This window comes from Gorilla gorilla, chromosome 12, assembly GCF_029281585.2.
Source record: "Gorilla gorilla gorilla isolate KB3781 chromosome 12, NHGRI_mGorGor1-v2.1_pri, whole genome shotgun sequence".
Classification (NCBI taxonomy): Eukaryota; Metazoa; Chordata; class Mammalia; order Primates; family Hominidae; genus Gorilla; species Gorilla gorilla.
Window position 1 is genome coordinate 101787076 of NC_073236.2, and position 21730 is coordinate 101808805.

The following is a 21730-nucleotide window of genomic DNA, read 5'->3' on the forward strand; positions in this document are numbered from 1 at the left end:
TGCCCCTCATTGCTTGACTTCTTCAGTATTTTCACAACTACTCTTACTTGTTTGATTTTCCATTTGAACCTTAGAACATAAAAAGAATCTTGTTGGTATTTGTATTGGAATTTTATCAAATTTGTAGATTAATTGAAGGATATTGGATAATTTTACGATGCTGTCTTCCTAATCAAAATATAGTGTGTCTTTTTATTTGTTCAAACTTTTGGGGTTCCTTCAATTTCTGCTTGCCTATCAGACATGATTCTTATATTTATTCCTAGATATTTGATCTTGTTTTACTCAGGGTAAATGAGGCATTACCTTCCAGTACACCTTCTAACTGGCTGTCATCTGTATTTGTCATGGCTATTGATTTCTATATATTTATTCTTTTATTGTTGAAGAATGTTTTGTAGTTCGTTCTTTCAGGTTTTTCACACATGTGAGTTTATTTGCCAACATAAATGATACTTACCATACTCTGTTAATGTATTACTTTCAAATATTCTAATTTGTTTGTCTTTTCTAATTAGAGCTAGTATCTCTAGAACAATATTCAATAATAGTAGTGACAGTGTCTACTTCAGCTGTCCTGAAGTTTTCATTTTTCCTGTCCTTACTTCAGCATAAATGCTTCTAAATACTTTGTTAGTAGGCATGATGAGCTCAGATAAAAAGCCTTTTTTTAAATAATAAAACAGTATTCCTTTATTTCTACTTTAGGAAATTTTAAAATCAAGAAAACATTCTTGCCCTTTAAAATATTTTATATTTGTATATGTTTTATCATGAAAATCTTAGTAGGGTATTAATACATATAATTTATAAATAAATAAATAAATATATTAGGGGATGCCAATTTTTAAAACTGATTCAAGCATAAAATAAGAAAGTTTGGAGAGCGTGGGTTTAGAGGATTATAATAAATTTTTAAAATTAAAATATCATTGTTTACCACATACAATTTAATCCTTTTTGATAATGCTGAAGATACTTCAGGATCTCGAATGCTTTAGGATCAGCATTAGGGATACTGTTTATCTTATCAGTTGGTTGAAGGTTGGTTAACTAAGAATAAATCACTGGAAGTTCACCTGTTTGCCTCTGAAAAAGTCTGATCTTTATAGCCCTCTGAATGTCTTCTTCTATGCCAGACAGTTCCAATAAAGCAACTATAACTAGGCTCCCCTAGCCCTCCTGATCTCCCCATCATGCAGGAACCTAATATGTCCAAGATAGTGGTAGAGGGTGAGCCTATGTGGCCTGGGCCCAGCCTCTCTGGATCATCCTCACACAAGTTTAGTGTCACGGCTGAAGGATGCTCTTCTCAGCAGAAGTGGGATAAGAGCTGACACATCTACAGTCAGAGCAGTCAAAGGGTGGGAAGAAACCTGACCTCCTAAAGACCCACTGCCTTGCCTCAGCACAGTGGTGACTTCCTGTCAAGGACACTGCTAGAAGTCTTTCTGAGTAGATGATTCTGAAAAGTAAAGAAACACTAATATTCTTTGTAGTTACAAAATAGGAAAAGCTAGCTGGGGGGATAAACATCAACAGATTCTTTTAATGGGATGCCTGGCTTTCTGCAAATTTTTACTGAACCAAGACATGTGTTCTTGGTTGATTAATACATGCAGTGCAAAAACTCAAAACAATATGCTGATATATTCTGTAAAGATAATTCCCAGGCTAACTGTGGTTTGTTTTACATCGTCAGCAAGAGCAGGAGGTTGGGGGAGGAATCTCATGAATTCCTGGACATGGAAAGTTTGGATTCCCATGAAATGACTGATCTGAAATCTAGAGTAAATTTGATCTCAAATTTTCTCTCTTAATTATATAGTGAATATTGCAAATTCAATTCAACTTTAAAAGTATTTATTGAGCCCTATGAAAACACAGAAGCAAGATCAGATGTAGTCTTTAAATCTATGCGGAGAATGAATGTGTGTCCATATGGAGTAGATAACAATTCAAAAAATATAGAATCGGATAACAATGTAAGAAACATAGATGGTGTTGTGAAAGGTCAGAGAACTCATGACTGATTGTTGGGATTGTATCACTAGGAGTTTCTTTAAGTATAGCAGAGCAAGAGAGGTAGAAGGACACATGACTTTCATCCCCCTTCCACCAACAATGTTCTGAGACCACAGGTTTAATCTAGTCAAGTCTGCTTGACTTTCTATAGAGGGGGTTTCTGAAGGTTTTGATGATCTCACCACGGGATGGGAAGGAAAGGAGAGCTACTTTTAGATAGTTTATGTACTGCCAGTGTTAAGGCAAGAAAGAGAAAGTAAAAATCTACTAGTAACTAACAAAGGTGCTTTTGGCTGTAGAATTTTGAAATTTGGTGTCACTGAAGCCAAATGAGCACATGAAAGGATGCTTGATGTCACTGGTCAGGGAAGTGTGAATAAACCACAGTGAGATACTACTACATGTCTGTTAGAATGGCTACAATTAAAGACTAAGACTGGCCATAGCAAGTGTTAACGAGAACATGGAGCAACTGAAACTCTCATATATTTTCAATGGGAATGTAAAACGGTACAGCAGTTTGGCAGTTTATTATAAAGCTAATGTATACTTACTGTGTGACACAACGATGCCACTTTGGGGTTTTTATGTCTCCCCTCCCTTGCCCCCGACCCAAAATAAAAACATGTCTGCTGAAATAATTATATGTGATTTTTTTAAAAAATTTTTTGAGACGGACTCTCGCTCTGTTGCCCAAGCTGGAATGCAGTGGTGCGATCTTGGCTCACTGCAACCTCCACCTCCCAGGTTCAAGCGATTCTCCTGCCTCAGCCTCCTGAGTAGCTGGGATTACAGGAACCCGCCATCATGCCTGGCTAATTTTTGTATTTTTGTAGAAATGGGGTTTCACCATGTTGGCCAGGCTGGTCTTGAACTCCTGATGTCAGGTGATCCGCCTGCCTCGGCCTCCCAAACTGCTGGGATTACAGGCATGAGCCACTGTGCCCAGCCTGTATGTGAATGTTTATTTCAGCTTTATTCATAATAATGTCAAACTGTAAACAACCCCAAACAGGTGAATTTATAATTACATTATGGCATATTCAAGCCATGCAATACTACTGAGCAACAAAATGGAATGAACTATTGATATATACAATATCATAGATGAATCTCAAAAATGTTCAGCAAATGGAGACAGACTTAAAACAGTTAACATTCTATGATTCCATTAATATGGTATTGTAAAAAAATTAATCTATAGTGACAGAAAGCAGATGTGTGGTTGCCTGAGGCTGTGGTGCAGGTAGGTGGGAGAGTGAGGGGAAGGAAGCCAAGGGAAGTTTTTGGAGTGATGGTCGTGCTCTATATGTTGGTTGTGGTAGGGGTTACACTGGTGTTAAAATTTGTCAAAACCCATCAAACTGTACAATTAAAATTTGTGCATTTTACTGTATGTAATTTATACCTCAATAAAGTTAATGTAAAAAGAAAATGAGGCACTCTTTCTATGAATGGGTTTTAGGGACAGGTAAACCAGTGAGAGAGAGAGAGCACTCACTTTTTTTCTTTTTTAGAAGACTGAGGCTGAGTGATAGGCAGGGGCATTGTTGTGCACAATCTGCTTTGTTGTATGATTCTCTTGAGACCTGACTCAATTTATGGGCTCCTTCTCTGGGCAAGAAACTTAAGTTGGGGTCTCATTATTGTGTTCTGGGAGCGTTAGGTCACTGCATTCCTCATGGGCTCCGGGCATCCCGAGGAAGGCGTCTGCTCAGGAAGCATGCTCAGCCTTGAAACTGAGAAGGGAGGTCAAATGAGGATGTGCATCTTTTGCTTCTGCACCTCCAGTAATTTCTTCTCTTTGTAAAGAAGCCAGGTGTTAATAATAGTCACTAATACTTAGTTGAGTGAATGTAGGAAAACCCAGATAAACTTTCCTCTCACCCACAGATTTCTCTGGCCAGTTCAGGGAGACAAATGGAAGAGTTCATTTGCAGGAGGGGATTTGTGACAGTTAGGTAGATCATAATCTCAACTACTTTATGAAATGTAAATTACAGTTCTGTAGAAGTGAAAATTCACAGCATTACATCAAAATAAAAAAGGAAACAAAGCACTGGTGGGGGAGGCTGGGAGGTGGGAAAGGGACCTGTAGTTTCAGCTACTGGGGAGGCTGAGGTGGGAGGATCACCTGAGCCCAGGAGTTCAAGGCTGCAGTGAGCTATGATTGCATCTGTGAATGGCAACTGCACTCCAGCCTGGGCAACATGGCAAGAGCCCATCTCAAAAAAAAAAAAAAAAAAAAAAAAGGGAAACAAAGTATGACTATGAGCAACTCTCTTGTGGAGAAATGGCCAGCATCATTTGCAAATAAGGGTTCCTTAAGTAGTACAGGGCACCTTACTAGGCCATTCCCATGAATTATCTCATTTAGAAACCAAACTTCCTATCCAAGGCCCATCTTAAATTACTGTTTTCCTTTCCAATGAATCATTTTCCCTCCCTATGGGAGACACTTAAATGTTCTTGGCCAATTAAACAAATGTTCTTGGCCAATTAAGCAAATTTCAAGGAGTCTTTTTTTTTTTAGAAGTCTATCTTTTTTAGCTGCCTTAAGCACTTTTTAGAAAAATGAAAACAAAGGAAAAGGAAACAATCAAGAATTCCCTAAGGACATTACATTTTAAATAATTTAAGACATTGTATGGCTCTGAATGTGGTTATTTCCTTGCTGTGCAGGCCAGAGCTGGAAGTCAGCCACCTGAGCTTAGTCTTCACTGTCTTTGGAACAAAGTGTGTGACCTTCAGCAAATCTAACCTTTGTACCACTTTTCTCCATGGTCAAATGATGGTGATATCATTTTCTTAAACTATCTTAGTGAGTAAAAAGGTTTCACTGAAATACTGGATGTGGTAACAGTTTGAAAAATTAAATGTTTAATAAAAATCCATGTAAAGCCAGTTTTTTACAATTAAAAGAAAACTTTTAACATGTAAACATAATATATGTGCTTTCACTATATGGACTGGATCTCTAAAGCAATAAACATCATCAGTCATCTTTTACTTTTCCAATACTCTTAACAGGTTGTTAAGAATGATCCTCTGTGACTGCACTAAATATTTTTTAAGTTTCATACTGAGGTGTTGCAGAAGTTACTTTATTATTAAAACAACAGCCTGGGAACTGAAGCCTAGAAATGGGATAAGAATTATAATTTCAAGACAAAAGCAAGCAACTGGGTCAGAGAAATGACACAATGATTAACCTTCATATGTGGTCTGTACTTCATCCAATGAAGGGTGTAACAGTAAAAAATAAAGTAGAATGCACACAGATCTGTAATGTTTTTGTGGGGAGTAAAAGAGTGTCATGAATTTGGTCTAAGACTGGTGCTGGCATTGTCACAGACTCATTGTCTGATACGGCTTGGCTGTGTCCCCACCCAAATCTCATCTGGAATTATAGCTCCCATAATTCCCACGTGTTGTAGGAGGGACCTGGTGGGAGGTAATTGAATCTCGGGGGAGGTTTCCCCCATACTGTTCTCGTGGTAGTGAGTAAGCCTCATGAGATCTCATGGTTTTATAAGGCAAAACCCCTTTCGCTTGGCTCTTATTCTCTCTTGGCTGCCACCAGGTAAGACGTGCCTTTTGCCTTCCACCTTCTGCCATGATTGTGAGGCCTCACCAGCCACGTGGAACTGTGAGTCCATTAAACTTCTTTTTCTTTATAAATTATCTAGTGTCGGGTATGTCTTTATCAGCAGCATGAAAACGGACTAATACACTGTCTCTTGTGCCTGATCTGCTAGGCTTCCCCACTTCCTGCCCCACCCTCCCCTCCACTCTCCCTGCTCCCTAGTCCTCCTCTCCCTCTTTCTCGACTCTCTCCTTGTCACATCATATCTGAGGGTAGAAATTACTTTTAGTTTTTTTTTTTTTTAAAGGAAACTTAGGAACACGTGAAATGTTTTTCTTCTTCCTGAGTTGTTTAATTTGGTTTAACAAATGTTAACTGAGCACAGGCTGCCAGGCAGGAGATACAAAGGTAAATAATACGAGGTCCTTGTCCTCACCTTATTGAAGATCTTAGGGTAGGTCAAACTAAACGAAGACGCAAAAAAATGCTCCAGGGCTTTGAGATGGGTGAGAGCACAACTGGCTATGTGGATCAGAAGGTTTTGTGGCAAAACTTCCATCCCTTGGCCCAGGCCTTGAGTGGGAAGGGAGATTTCCATGAGTGGGCATGGGGGAAGGTGGCCCCAAAGGCAGAATAAAAACCAAGCAAAAGGCAGAAGAGTGCCAGGTGGGTTTCAAGCAGCACTCAATCCCGTGTGCCTGGAATGTAGACAGTGTGTGTGTGCAGTTGGGGATGCTGGAGATCTGCTGCAAAGGCTGACTGGGTGGGAGCGTGGGGTACACAAAAGGCCTGCTGAGAACTTCAGCCTTTATACTGTAGGCATTGTGGAAGAAGATGGGAAAATATTGCTGTTAGTCTGCTTTTACTCACAGGACTTTATTTGCATGGGTATGTGCCCGCCCAGTCTCCTGTTCTTTGCCTCCCTGCCCCACATAAAAACAGCTGCAGCCTCAGGAAAGTGGTTTGAGAGAGCCATGGCAGATTTGGCTCTGGGGATGGTCAGGAGGCAATTTGCAACCTCCACATCAGCTGGCTCCAGTTACAGCTTCTTTCTGGGGGCCTGCATTGAGCTTCAGACCCTGACTTTGACCCCCAAGGAGAAGGATATAAAAAGGGGCTTGCTTGGTTCCCTGCTCAGAGCCCACAATGACTAAGGCTGTTACTGGGACCCGCCCACAATTGGAGGTGAGATGGGGGTAGGAATGGGAGGTGCAGAGGCTGGGCAAAGCTGGCCCAGGGGCTGCGGCGGGCAGAGCTGGACCAGAGGCTGCAGCACAGCCATTTGCACCCAGCTTAATGGGCTCGAAGGGTTGGAGTTCTTGGAGGGCTCACCCTGGGAAGAAGGGCTGCTGAGGAAGTTGCTACATGCCATTACTAGCAAGAAGTGAAGCTGAGAGGAGCTTTTCTAAATGATCCATAATAAGAAAGAAAAATGTCAATTAATTGTGTTAGTGGAAAAAACAATATTTCATCCTCTATCCTTTCAATAGAAAATGACATTAAAATTAATGCCATATGATGAAGCAAACAAAGAGTATGTAAAAGAAAGTATTCTAGATGTACTATGCAGTTAATAAATAATAACAAAATGTTATTTTTCTGGATGTGATAATTGTAGTATTTGTCAGCTTTGAAAATTTTATAATTTGTCATGCTGTCTTTTGCATTCTAAATAAAGTCACTTTCATACTTAATTTTGTGTTTGTAATTTTGTATTCTTTTTCTTAAAGATTCTCCAAATTGTGTAAGCTTCAGGGCCCCTGAAATTTGGATCAGCCTCTGGATAGTCCCCATAATTTTAGCTCAGTAAAAGTTTGATTAATTACAATTGCAAAGTACATTGAGCTCTGAGGACTGAAGAACACAAGGGAAATAAAATGCATTTCAAACAGAGACAAAATAAATAAATGAATTAGTGGCTTGGCTGGGAAGTCACTATCGTTATATCTGGGATGTTTTAAAGATCAGGACAGTCAATGTTGGGCTCCAGATGAATTCACACTCTACATGGTGGGCCCAGTCTCTCTGAGAGTGGCAGTCCAATTAGGGCTTAGCTATTAATGCCACAGTTATGTGGCATTAATAATTTCCAATGGCATTTCCACATGCGATTTTCAGCAGGTTATTTTCCCAATTAGGTTTCCCAATTTTAAATTAGGTGGGTTGTATAAATATAAAGTATTCAAGAAGGAGGAAAATATAATTTAACTCTCCACATGCAATTTTATTTGTCAAAGCACAAGGTTGCTATTGAAAAATGGACAAATAAAAAATGGTCTCAGAGCTCTAACCAAAGTCTAATTTAATAAGTAATTCCATAGTACAAGTATGTCAATTTGCTTTATTTTATCGAGTGGAAGCATTTGAAACATTATAAAAACTTGTTTTAAAAAGAAATGTAATACTTTCGAGGTTTTTTTAATCTATGAAATAGTGGTTTATAGGACTGGAAAGTGTGGTGAGGAGCAGATTTTTAAAATATTACAATGCTACAAAGTTACAGCTTTCAAAAGTTACAACTTCTGGCTTTCAAAATCTAAAACAGGGACACAATATAAAAAGAATGGTTTTCAAGACATTGGACAGCAAGAAAGAAAGTACAGCGACCCCTGAGAGATGGGTAACAAACAAGATGAACCTTCTTATTGTCCCAGCTTACTGCTTTGAGAGAGCATCCAGGTCTGTGTATGGAGCAGAAACACAAAAGGAGTCCAGAAATCTCCTCGTGCTGAGGACAGACAGAGCTGAGGCTATGGGGAGACCAAAGCAGGTAGAGGGCTTGAAAGACACTTGATGTAATTCACCTTTAAAGAATATGCACGCTGTTTCAGTGTACATGGAATGTTTACCAAAATAGAACATATTCTGGGACACAGAACAAGTCTCAACAAGTTTGAACAGATTCAAGTCATACCAACTGCTGACCATGATGGCATTAAATTAGAAATCAGTTACAGAAAGATACCTGAAAAAAAGATACCTGAAAAAAAAAAAAACCTGAAATGAAACAGACTATTAAATAACCCATGAATGAAAGAAAAAAGCAAAATGGAAATTAGAAATTATTTTTCATTGAATGAACATCAAAATATAACATATTAAAATTTGTAGGATACTGCTAAACTGGTACTTAGAAATTTATAGCACTAAATGCTTATAGTAGAAAGGAAGTGGACTAGGGGAGGGATAGCATTAGGAGAAATACCTAATGTAGATGATGGGTTGATGGGTGTGGCAAACAATCATGGCACGCGTATACCTATGTAACAAACCTGCATGTTCTGCACAGGTATCCCAGAACTTAAAGTATAATTAAAAAAAGAGAGAGAAAAGAAGTAAAGTCTTATATCAATGACTTCAGCTCCCACCTTAAGAAATTAGAAGCGTAAATAAAACCCAAAGTAAAGAGAAGGAAGAAAATGATGAAGTTGAGAGTGGAAATCAATGAAATAGAAAATAGAAAAAGAGAAAAATCAATGAACCCAAAAGCTGTTAATTTGAGAAGCTCAACAACATTGATAAACTTCCAGCCATTGGTTATAATGTTACCTGTAGGGTAACAGGAAATATACAAAACAGGAACTAGGGAAAACACAAATTACGAATATCAAGAATGAGAGAGGTGGCATCACTACAGATTTTATAGATAATAAAAGAATAAGGGAATATTATTAAATTTGTGCCAATAAATTTGACAACTTATATGAAATAGAAAAATAGATAAATTCTTTGAAAGATACAAACTACCAAAGATCACTCCAGAAGAAAGATAATCTAAATAGCCCTGTATCTCTTAAAAGAACTGAAGTTGAAATTGTACTTGAAAACTTCCCCCAACAAAGAAAACTCCAGGTTCAGATGGGTTCACGAGTGAATTCCACTAAACATTTAAGGGAGAAACGATATCAATTCTACATAAAGTTTTTAAGGAAAATGAAGAGGGGAGGGTACTTTTCAACTCATTCTCTGAAGCCAGGATTACTCTGATACCAAAACCAGAAAAATACTTTACAAGAAAACTACAAATCAATATCTGTTGTAAATATTTATGCAAAAATTTAAAATAAAATTTTAGTAAATCCACTGATACAATAAAAAGAATAACACATTAGGACTAAGTTAATTTTATCCCAGGAATGCAAGGCTGTCTTAGTATTTTAAAATTCAAATATAATTCATCATATAAACTAAAACAGTAAAACCATATGATCATCTAAATGAACACAAGTTTGATAAAATTCAGTATTAATTCCATAAAAAAAACTCAGCAAAATAAGAACAAAAGAGAGCTTCTCAACCAGAAAAAGGGTATCTCCAAAAAAACCCTACAGGTAACATTGTGATCAATGGCAAAAAATGGCATGCTTTCCCCTCAGATCAGAAATTAAAATAAGAACGCTTGCCCTCTTCTATTCCATGGTGTATTGAAAGTTCTAGCCTGTACAATAAGGCAAAAACAAAACAAAACCTTCAGATTAGAACGAAAGAAGTAAAACTGTCTTTATTCACAACTGATATAATCACAGTAGTAGAAAATCTAATGGAGTCTACAAAAACGCTACCAGAAATAATAAGTGAGTTTAAAGAGGCCACAGGATGCAAGATCAGTGTACACAATTGCATTTCTATACACAATAAAAAATCAGAAATTGAAAACATAATATATAAGAGCATCAAAATATGAAATACTTAGGAATAAGTTTGACAAAAATGTGAAAGACCTGTACATTGAAAACTGCAAAATATTGCTGAAAGGAACTAAAGACCTAAATAAATTAAGAGGTATACTATATTCATGGGTTGAAAGACTTAAAACTGATGTCAAATGAAATTGATCAATGTAATCGCAATCAAAAATCACAGCCACTTTTTCCTTGATGGAAATTTAAAAAACTAATTCTAAAATTCACATGGAAATGCAAATAACCTAGAGCAGTCAAAACAAAACAAAAACAAAGTTGGAGGAGTAACACTACCTGGTTTCAAATCTAGAAAACTACATTAATCAACATGATGTGGTACTGGTGTTGAGATCAATAAATAGATCAATGGAACAAAATAGAAAGTCCAGAAACAAACCCATGCATATATGGAAAGCTGATTTTGAGAAAGGTACAAAGGCAAGTCTATGGAAAAACAACAGTCTTTTCAACAGATTTGGAGGCAAAACTTCATTAGATATGTTATAGAGTATTAGATAGATTGCAAGTTTGTAAATGTAAATGCTGAAATAATTGGATATCCAAATAACATAACAAATAAAGTTCAAGCCATACTCCAAACTATATACAAAAACCAAAACATCTCAATTTAAATAGTGGGCAAAATATTTGAATAGATACTTCACCAAAAAAGATATACAGATGACAAATAAATGCACCAAAAAATGCTCAACATCATTTGTCATTAGAAAAATACAAATTAAACCCCCTATCAGATATACTACATGCCTAGTGCAGTAGCTAAAATGAAAAAGGCTGACCCTAACAAGTGTTGTCAAGAAAGTCAAGCAAGCGGAACTCTCAGACGCTGTTGGTGAGAATGTGAAATGGTAAAACCACTTTGGAAAACAGTTTGACCATTTTTTATAATGGTAGATATACATCTACCATACTTCCTACTCCTGGGTATTTATCCAAGAGAAATGAAAGTATATGTACATTCGAAGACATTTATATGAATTTTCATAGATGATTTGCTTGTTATAATCAAATACTGGAAACAGGCCAAATGTCTATCAATAGATGAGTGGAGAAGCAAACTATGGTATATTTCTGTTATAAAATACTACTCAGAAATGAAAAGAAATGAACTATTAGTACATGTTACCACATGGATGAATACCAAAATAATTATGCTGAGGGAAAGAAGTCAGACAAAGGGGTATATAACACATAATTCTACTTATATAAAATACTAGAAAATGTAATCTATAATGACAGAAAGCAGATCAGTTGTTATTTGGAATGGGGTTGCAGAGAGAGATGCAAGAGGGAGAGATTACCAAGGGGCATGAAGAAACATTTGAAGTGATGAAAATGTTTGTTACCTTAACTGTGGTGATGGTTTCGTGGGTGTACACGTCAAAATTTATTAAATTATACACTTTAAATACATGCAGTTTTTTTGTATGTCAGTTGTATCTCAGTATTTTTTAAAACCCAACCTTATGATTTGGCTTCAAGTATCTAAAGCAAAACATAGGTTGAGGGGCTTCAAAATCACAGTACTTCAAGTATGAACTTTACTTGGTTCTAAAATGTATCTTGTCTTTGTGAAATCAACTATTCTTGTTAATTTCCCAATCAACAGGCCACAAAGTCCATAACCAAACCTTTCTCAACACACTCAGTTCAAGTAGATCAAGTCATTAAAAACAGGCTTCACTATCTTATCTTGTGGAGGAGGGGAAGGAAAAGGCGGGTATATGAAAAAAATAAAAGATACAAAATATGTTGTTGGGAATTTATGATGCAAAACTAGAAAATGTCTATCAACATTCAAAATACAAATATAAGATTTTTCTTTACATTTTCTAGCTTTGTTTTCCTTCTTTCTTTACTGCCCTCTACCTTTTAAAATTCTTTTTTCCTTTCCCTTGTTTCCTTTTTTACCTTCTGTCTTTCCACTTTCTTTCACTTCCCACATCTCAATTCTCCCATTTGCTGGCAGGATTGTACAGTGGCTGACCACAGCATGGACTCTGGAGCAGTCTGCCCAACTCCAAATCTTTTGCTCATGGTGTTAGGTATGGTAATATCCTGTGCTTTAGCTCCCCTATCTTAAATGGGGTAATATCAAATGTTTCTTCCTCATAGGTTGCTGTGAGGTTTACAATTGTTAATATAAGAAAAAGACTTGGAATAGGTAATTACCAGGTAAGTGTTACCATTCTTAGAGCCCCCATTCTACATCAGACACACTGGACTCCAATCAATTAAACATAAACAGCCCCGGGCTCAAAGAAAGCAGAAGTGAGATTCCAAGGGCTGGAACCCAATCCTGGCTTGGTCACTACAGTTGTCTGACCCCGACCCTGTTACTTACACATCAACGCTTAAACTGTTTATTGGTAAAATGAGAAGTTTAGTGTAAAAGCTAACCCCATTCAGCTGGTACCACTGCTTTTTGAAATCCAAAAGTATAAAAATATTATCAAATGAAAAGCCTTTTGATAACTTTTAGGCACAAATGAGAAGTGGCATGGATTTTCATGTTACAATGAAGGCCATTTGTTATTTAGTAAGAAACATAACATCGCAATTACATGGACATCACTAAAATTTTCGTGGACCACTAAGTTACCTCTTTAATGTTTTATGAGAAATTGCAACATACAGTTTGATTCTTATCTTCTGAAATCAAGCATATTCAAAGTTTGGGTCAGAACTCCCGCTTTCCAAAGTTGTACACGAAGTCTCTTGAGAAGTTAGCAGTTTGGGTACTTTGTCTGTGAGTGGCAGGTGTACCATCAGCTTGGACTTCGTGATCCAGCAGGAACAATCCTCATTTCAGGAACGCTCTGCAGCTATTCTGTCTTCTCTGAGGTCAAGCAGCATGAGTAGTGAGTAAAGTAACCATAGAAAACCAGAGTCCCCATGGCTCACTTTGCGTGAAATTCCCTGGAGTAAGCATAATGTTCTACATATAATCCTGTCATTCAAGAAAATCACTCAGTTTTTAGAAAATAGGGGTATTTAATATAGAAACCATTTTTACTTGGCCTCATTACAGATAACTTCTTTATTTGGGTTTGTTTCCTCATCTTTATCTACACAGTACCTTTTATATATCTGTTGTGAGTAACTAAGACTAGATTAAGGAGTCGAAATAAGCCGTGTTTAAGTACCAACTCTTTCCACTTGTTAAGAAAGGTCTGTGATGAGTTATTTATTCCAAGCCTCAGTTATGTCATTACCTGTATGGAAAGAAGAACACCTCCCTCACTGGATTGGACTGAGGATTAAATTGACAAAATATCCTATGTATCCTCTATAGCAGGGGTCCCTAAACCCCGGACCACAGGCTGGTACTAGTACTGGTAACTGGCTTGTGGCCTGTTAAGAACTGGGCCTCACAGCAGGAGATGAGCTGTGGGCAAGTGAGCAAAGCTTCATCTGTATTTACAGCTGCTCCCCACTGCTCATATTACCACCTGAGCGCCTCCTCCTGTCGGATCAGTGGTGGCATTGGTAGGGCAAACCCTACTGTGAACTGTGCATGTGTGGGATGTACGTTGCACACTCCTTATGTGTCCGGAATTGGTGGGTTCTTGGTCTCACTGACTTCAAGAATGAAGCAGTGGACCCTCGCCGTGAGTGTTACAGTTCTCAAAGGCGGCGTGTCTGGAGTTTGTTTCTTCTGATGTTCTGATGTGTTCGGAGTTTCTTCTTTCTGATGGGTTTGTGGTCTCGCTGGCTCAGGAGTGAAGCTGCAGACCTTCGCGGTGAGTGTTACAGCTCATAAAGGCAGTGTGGACCCAAAGAGTGAGCAGCAGCAAGATTTATTGCAAAGAGCAAAAAAACAAAGCTTCCACAGTGGAGAGGGGCACCCCAGCGGGTTACCACTGCTGGCTCGCCCAGCCTTTTATTCTCTTCTCTGGCCCCACCCACATCCTGCTGATTGGCCCATTTTACAGAGAGCCGATTGGTCTGTTTTACAGAGAGCTGATTGGTCCGTTTTGACAGGGTGCTGATTGGTGTGTTTACAATCCCTGAGCTAGACACAAAAGTTCTCCACTTCCCCACTAGATTAGCTAGATACAGAGTGTGGACACGAAGGTTCTCCAAGTCCCCACCAGAGTAGCTACAGAGTGTCGATTGGTGCATTCACAAACCCTGAGCTAGACACAGGGTGCTGATTGGTGTGTTTACAAACCTTGAGCTAGATACAGAGTGCTGATTGGTGTATTTACAATCCCTTAGCTAGGCATAAAGGTTCTCCAAGTCCCCACCAGACTCAGGAGCCCAGATGGCTTCACCCAGTGGATCCCAGACCCGGCCACAGGTGGAGCTGCCTGCCAGTCCCCTACCGTGCGCCACACTTCTCAGCCTTTGGGTGGTCGATGGAATTGGGCACCGTGGAGCAGAGGGTGGCGCTCGTGGGGGAGGCTCCGTTTGCACAGGAGCCCAAGGAGGCGGGGGAGGCTCAGGCATCGGGGGCTGCAGGTCCTGAGCCCTGCCCTGCCGGGAGGCAGCTAAGGCCCGGTGAGAAATCCAGTGCAGCGCCAGTGGGCCAGCACTGCTGGGGGACCCAGCACACCCTCTGCAGCTGCTGGCCTGGGTGCTAAGCCTCTCATAGCCTGGGCCGGCAGGGCCGGCTGGCTGCTCTGAGTGTGGGGCCCGCCAAGCCCACGCCCACCCAGAACTCCAGCTGGCCCGCAAGCGCCGGGCGCAGCCCCAGTTCCCTCTCACCCTCTCCCTCCACACCTCCCCACACGCTGAGGGAGCTGGCTCCGGCCTTGGCCAGCCCAGGAAGGGGCTCCCACAGTGCAGCGGTGGGCTGAAGGGCTCCTCAAGTGCCACCAAAGTGGGAGCCCAGGCAGAGGAGGCGCAGAGAGCGAGCGAGGGCTGCCAGCATGCTGTCTCCTCTCATGAGAATCAATGCCTGATAGGTCCGTCACTGTCTCCCATCACCCCTAGATGGGACCATCTAGTTGCAGGAAAACAAGTTCAGGGCTCCCACTGGTTCTACATTAAGGTGGGTTGTATAATTATTTCATTATATATTACACTGTAATAATAATAGAAATAAAGTGCACACTAAATGTAATGCACTTGAATCATCCTGAAACCATCCCCTCACCCCCGGATCCAGGGAAAAATTGTCTTCCATGAAACTGGCCCCTGGTGCCAAAAAAGGTTGGGGACCACTGCTGTATAGCACACCCTTCTAGGTTATCAGATTCTAGTCCTGTTCACGGTTTTGGAGCTATTTAGCAATTATTTGCAATGGTTTTAGTTTTAAAAAATTATTTCTAAATTAAAAAAAAAATTTTTTTGAAACAGTTTCACTCTGTCACCCAGAGTGCAGTGGAGAGTGGAGTGTAGTGGCGCAATTACAGCTTATCACAGCCTTGACCTCCTGGGTTGAAGTAATCCTCTCACCTCAGCCTCCCAAGTAGCTGTAACTACAGGCATGCACCACCACACTCAGCTAATTTTTGTAGAGATGGGATTTCACCATGTTGCCCAGGCTTGTCTTGAACTCCTGAGCTCGATCAATCCTCCCGCCTGAGCCTCCCGAGCATAATTTCTCTGATTATATGGCTTTATGAGGAATACAGATATGACAGTATGACTCTGGAAGGGGGCATACAGCAGGGAGTTAATGCTTCTTTGAAGGGTTATTACCATGATGAGGAGGGGAATTCCCTTTGTTAATACCCGTTTGGAGAAATGGCCAAATGTGTCAGAAACTCTTAATTCTCTAAAGATTGAATTAAGAGTACTACATTTCTATTGGGTCAAGCCCATATCCAGAAACAACTACACTGATTACCCAGTCAACGGATATCAACTTGTCCATTGAAGACATATTATGAGAAACAAGAATTTTGTTAAAATATAATACATGAACACTGATTAGATCTTATGTCAGGTTCCAATTATGAGTCCCAAATCCCACTGTCACCCACCAGGAGTGTTTCTCGGTAGTCCTCATAATTCGTAAAGGAAGTGTTTGTAGCACTCTGCTGGAATGAGTTGCTCCCACAAAACCTACAACATAGTTGATTCTATGTCATTTGCTGCTAGCTGGGTTCACCTTTCTATACTTTCATATTCCTTTAGCTGTTTAGAGATAGCCAGAGGTATCCATAGCCTCTCAGCATATCCACGAGACAACCTGCAAGACTCTTGCCCCATCTAGCCAAGAGTTTCAACATTAGACCAGTTATCAGAGGAAAGTGAGAACCAGCTGGACTGATTCAGTATCTTGATTGACCATTATAGAAGATGGGGCTGGGGGTTGCTTAATTTACCTAACCAGAATGTCTATCACGGCTTGAAATTTTAAGTGTATAAATGTGTGTGTGCGTGTATGCACGTGCGTGCATGCGCACCCATGTATTTGGGACGGTAAACAGAAAATCCAAATTTTTACTCTGACTTCCAAGATGAGGCTGATTAAGAGGTAGCAGGGAATCTTTATAGCTCACTGCTAAGTTCAACCTAAAAAATCATTTTATTTATTATTAAAAACTGGGAAATATAGGAAAAATACAGCTCCACAGAAATATAAACTACTACTATTTTAGTGTATTCCCTACCAGATGCTCTTCTGTGCTTATTTTTATACTGTTGAGATCCTATGTATGTACTATTTTTGACTTGTACTTGCACTTAAGATGTTCTGTGCCATTGCCTATAACATTTTTGTAATTATTTTTAATGTCAAAATGTTATTCGATTGTAGTTATATTTCAATGTGGCTAGCTGCTTTCTTACTGTTGGACATAGTGCTATGCTGTTATGAACATCTGTGAATCAGTCACTGCACTTTACTCTTTATGATTATTTCCATGACTAAAGATTTAATACTTTTCAAAGGCTCTCGATAAATTTTACCAAAGGTTTGTGCCAAAATACTTTTTAAATTTTTTCTTTTATATTTTCATATTTAATGTACCCAAGTGACAAAATATTCTCTCACTAACCGTGTATGAGAATGCTCCATCTCATGACAATATTGCTAGCATTGAATGCTTTCCGAATGAAGAAAAAATATCCTTGCTAGTGTCAGGCCTCTCAGCCCAAGCTAAGCCATCGTATCCCCTGTGACCTGCATTATACGTCCAGATGGCCCCAAGCAAGTGAAGAATCACAAAAGAAGTGAAAATGGCTGGTCCCTGCCTTAACTGATGACATTCCACCACAAAAGAAGTGAAAATGGCCGGTCCCTGCCTTAACTGATGACATTATCTTGTGAAATTCCTTCTCCTGGCTCATCCTGGCTCAAAAGCTCCTGCAATGAGCACCTTGTGACCCCCACCTTTGCCAGGCAGAGAACAACCCCCTTTGACTGTAATCTTCCACTACCTACCCAAATTTTATAAAATGGCCCCACCCTTACCTTCCTTTGCTGACTCTCTTTTTGGACTCAGTCCACCTGCACCCAGGTGAAATAGCCTTGTTGCTCACACAAAGCCTGTTTGGTGGTCTCTTCACATGGACACGAGTGAAAGCTAGTTTGATGGTAAAACAGTATTTTATTGTAATTTTATTCACATCTTTTGATTACCAGTTACAATACTACATTTGTTTGTTTTTTCTCTTCTGCCAACAACTTGTTCATTTCCTTTGCTGAGTTTTCCATTTTTCATCCACATTAATGAAATTATTTTGTCTTATGAAGTCTCCATTGAAACAATAAAATATTCATGAGAATTCATTTTATTGGATTTAAATATTTTATTTAAAGAAATATTCTTAAGGCTGCAGTTTATTGATAAGAAAAATATAAAGCATACATGTTTATAGATTATGTATTGACATTATAGTATATAGATTCTCCAAATAACATAATTAATTTTGTAGTGCTACTAGTGGAATGCATTCTGCAGAAACATGGCTTTACCTTCAAATCTGAGCACAATACCCTTACATCAAAAATGAAGAAAAGGATAATAAAAGCACAACTTTGATTCATTTAAATTTTGGTAGACCACATCTGATTTGTTGAAGAGTAAATTCGTTTATTTACCTCTTCAAGGAAGTCATTATTTTTTGCATCTCTTTCTGTGCCTCTTTATCCTATAAAGAAAATACAAATACATAATGAAACTTCATGCATTCATCTTGATACTCTAGTATGCTGAAACAGACTTACATTGACTTGAGGAGATTCCCCAACATGAGAACTTTAAGGTTCATGAAGGTACGTGCAATCACCAAATACTTTCCCTAATTCAGGACATTGACAGTGTTTTATTATTTTTTTTAATAATTTTCTTTTTTTTTCATTGTAACAAGTTGCTTTTCTCTTATTGAGTGTTTTATACAGCATTAATCCTCACATGTCCTGGAGTGTCGCTCTATGAGTAGAGGGTTTATCATGTTTATTTCATTGAATTCCTTCTCCAGCATGAAGTATCTAGTATTTTCCCAACAGGTTTCTTCCTCCTGGAAAAAACTCGCCACTTTCTTTCCTGTTTTACTCTAAGTTTTTTCTGCATATCAACGCTTGAGCTTTGCCTGAAGGGTGTAGGGTTTAGCCCTGTGGGAGCTCTCTGGTATCTAAAAGATGGCATCTTTCAGATAGACGGAAACTTGAGTGAGACCACCTATAAAGGTTAGGGCTGAGGTTGAAGGCTGTTCCAAATGCTGTACATTTATAGGGTTTCTCTCCATGTGCATTGTCTCATTATGACTAAGGTGAGATCATTAAATGAAGGCTTTCCCACATAGATCATATTCATATGGCTTCTCTCCAGTGTTAATTCACGGTGTTGTTTAAAGGATAAATGGTCACTGAAGGCATTTCCACACTGACTACAGACAAAGAGTTCTTTGGTATGAATAAAAGTTAACTCTCTGGATGAGTTGTTTCCTACATTCATTACATTTATGGAGTTTCCCTCCAGTGTGAGCTAACACAGGCTGAGTCAATGTTGAGCTGTGACAACTTCCTCATACTCATTATATTCCAAGGGCTCCTCTCCACTGTGACATCTCTGCTACTGAGGACAAAACAGGCTGTTAGAGCCTTGCTCAAATACCTTCATTTATTCATTTATTTTCCCACATATGAATCTGATGCCGAGCATTCAGTATAGCCTCTAGTTAACGTCTTCCACGTTGGTTACACTCATATGGTGTGTTACTCTCCTTTGCGTACAGAAGTTTTCTCCTTTGTAGCAGGTCAGCTGCATAGCTATACGATTAATTTTAAGGTTTTCATTATGTTTCAAGCACTTAATATATTGGCTATATTTATGCAATTGCCCTCTTATAAGAACTCAGGTTATGGTTTGGAGCTCAGGTTATTCCTTTTCTCCCAAATTTGAACTATCCACACCTTTGAGCTGAGATAGCACACTTTCTCTAGCCTCAAACTAAAGTCATGTGATTGTGCTGCATTCCTAATTTGGCCCTCCCCAGTCCAATTCTGCTGTGGAGGAACAGAGTTCACCCTTACGAATCTCAGTATTGACATGTTGTTACATCGCTCCTTCCTGCAGATATTCTACATGGAAGTTCTGTCTTTGTTTTTAAGACTTTCTTGCCTGGATGCTGGTTTTGAGGATTTTCTCCAGAATCACATCTCTGTGCAGCTTCCTCTGAGATGGGTCTAGCAGAGTCTACTCTTTCTGAGTAAAATCCAAAGCCATATCCTTAAAGGTCAACATTTCCTTTTTTTTCTTTTTTTTTTTTTTTGAGACAGAGTCTCGCTCTGTTGCCAGGCTGGAGTGCAGTGGCGCAATCTCCGCCTACTGCAACCTCCGCCTTCCGGGTTCAAGTGATTCCCCTGCCTCAGCCTCCCGAGTAGCTGGGGCTACAGGCACGTGCCACCATGCCCAGCTAATTTTTGTATTTTTAGTAGAGACAGGGTGTCACCATGTTGGCCAGGATGGTCTCGATCTCTTGACCTAATGATCTGCACGCCTCGGCCTCCCAAAGTGCTGGGATTACAGCTGTGAGCCACCACGCCCAGCCGAGGGTCAACAATTCCTATCGTTGTACTGTCAAGAACTCAGTCACCACCTGTCTTTCTCTGTAATCTCATTCAGGGGCCATCTGAGCACTAAGCCAGAAAGGCAGAACCCAGACAGAAACTTGAGTGAGACCACAAAGATACTGGGGTTGGGGTCACCACATTTGGGAGCTCAGAGCTTCTTTCTAACTTTCTAGAAAAAGCCAGGAACTTGTATTTTTAATGAGCCCTCTACTGTCCAAGCAAGTCTTAAATATTTAAACAACTGGGTTTAAATTCTAATTTCCTTAGATTTTATAGCAAAACTTCAGGATGACCTTTCCTGGCCCATGGCCCAAGTTGCAGTACCAGTTTTATTTTCTCATAAATCTCTGTGCTTTTATTTCCAAAACACTCATCAAATTTTATTGCTATGACTTTTTCAGTGCCTGCCTTTCCCACTAGACCACAGAATTCATGATGGCAGAGGTATCTGTTTTTTCTCTTTGTATCCCAAGCCTCTAGCAGAGTACACCTCTATAATTGTAAAATAACTGAATAAAGATAATCTCTCTCTTTCACCCAAACACACATATTCAAAAATATAGATTTATTTCATCTGATAGTGTTAGAAAAATATGGTTTAGAAAACTACATCAATGCTCTCTGCTAAAGACTGGATAAATAAGAGAGAAACTTATTTACATTAAATTGTCATTATTCTCCTAGCATTTGGGTAATGATTATCACACACCAACTTCATGAGACTGGGTAATGGTTAAGAACAGCTAGTCCCAAACTGATGCTGTATCATCAATTATTTTAAGAAAATAAATAAATAAAAGGGTTCTAAGAAACTTCTTTAGAGTGTTTTTAAGATCAATTTAAATAATACGACCAAGACCATTACATATATTGCAAAATCTTAAGAAATAATACATTTTAAATGCAAATGACAAGAAGGTAAGAGTCAAAAGAGGAGAAATAGCGGGTTGTAAACAGACTTTCTACAAATCATGAAAATGTCTGTTTAGACAGTGGGAAAAGTCTGTCTATACTATCATACTGTAATAGCCTTATTAATTTTTTTTTTGAGACGGAGTTTCACTCTTGTTGCCCTGGCTGGAGTGCAATGGCACGATCTCAGCTCACCACAACCTCTGCCTCCCAGGGTCAAGAGATTCTCCTGCCTCAGCCTCCCTAGTAGCTGGGATTATAGGCATGTGCCACCACGCCCGGCTAATTTTGTGTTTTTTTTTTTAGTAAAGATGGGGTTTCTCCATGTTGGTCAGGCTGGTCTCAAATTCCCGACCTCAGGTGATCCGCCCGCCTCGGCCGCCCAAAGTGCTGGGATTACAGGCGTGAGCCATGACGCCCGGCTGCTTTATTAATTTTTTAAAAAGCACTAGGAATAATTCTCCAGGTACGGATAGCACAGATGAGTTAATTTACAAGAAATAAGTTTCAACCAGAAAGAAATAGGCAAAC

At 39.2% G+C, this 21730-nt stretch overlaps 1 protein-coding gene across 5 annotated transcripts in view; it reads right to left on the reverse strand.

The window, feature by feature from the left end:
* Window positions 1-21730, reverse strand: part of RMDN2 (regulator of microtubule dynamics 2) — a 168093-nt gene that overhangs the window by 59761 nt on the left and 86602 nt on the right. For 2 of the 5 annotated variants that reach the window (XM_019021196.4, XM_019021195.3), the window contains exon 11: window positions 18002-18363. The exons of the other annotated variants lie outside the window; for them this stretch is intronic. In XM_019021196.4, the coding sequence (XP_018876741.1) occupies window positions 18310-18363 (54 nt within the window). In that variant the 3' untranslated portion in view covers window positions 18002-18309. Of the gene's footprint in view, window positions 1-18001; window positions 18364-21730 lie in introns of those variants that run through there. 5 annotated transcript variants of the gene reach the window in all.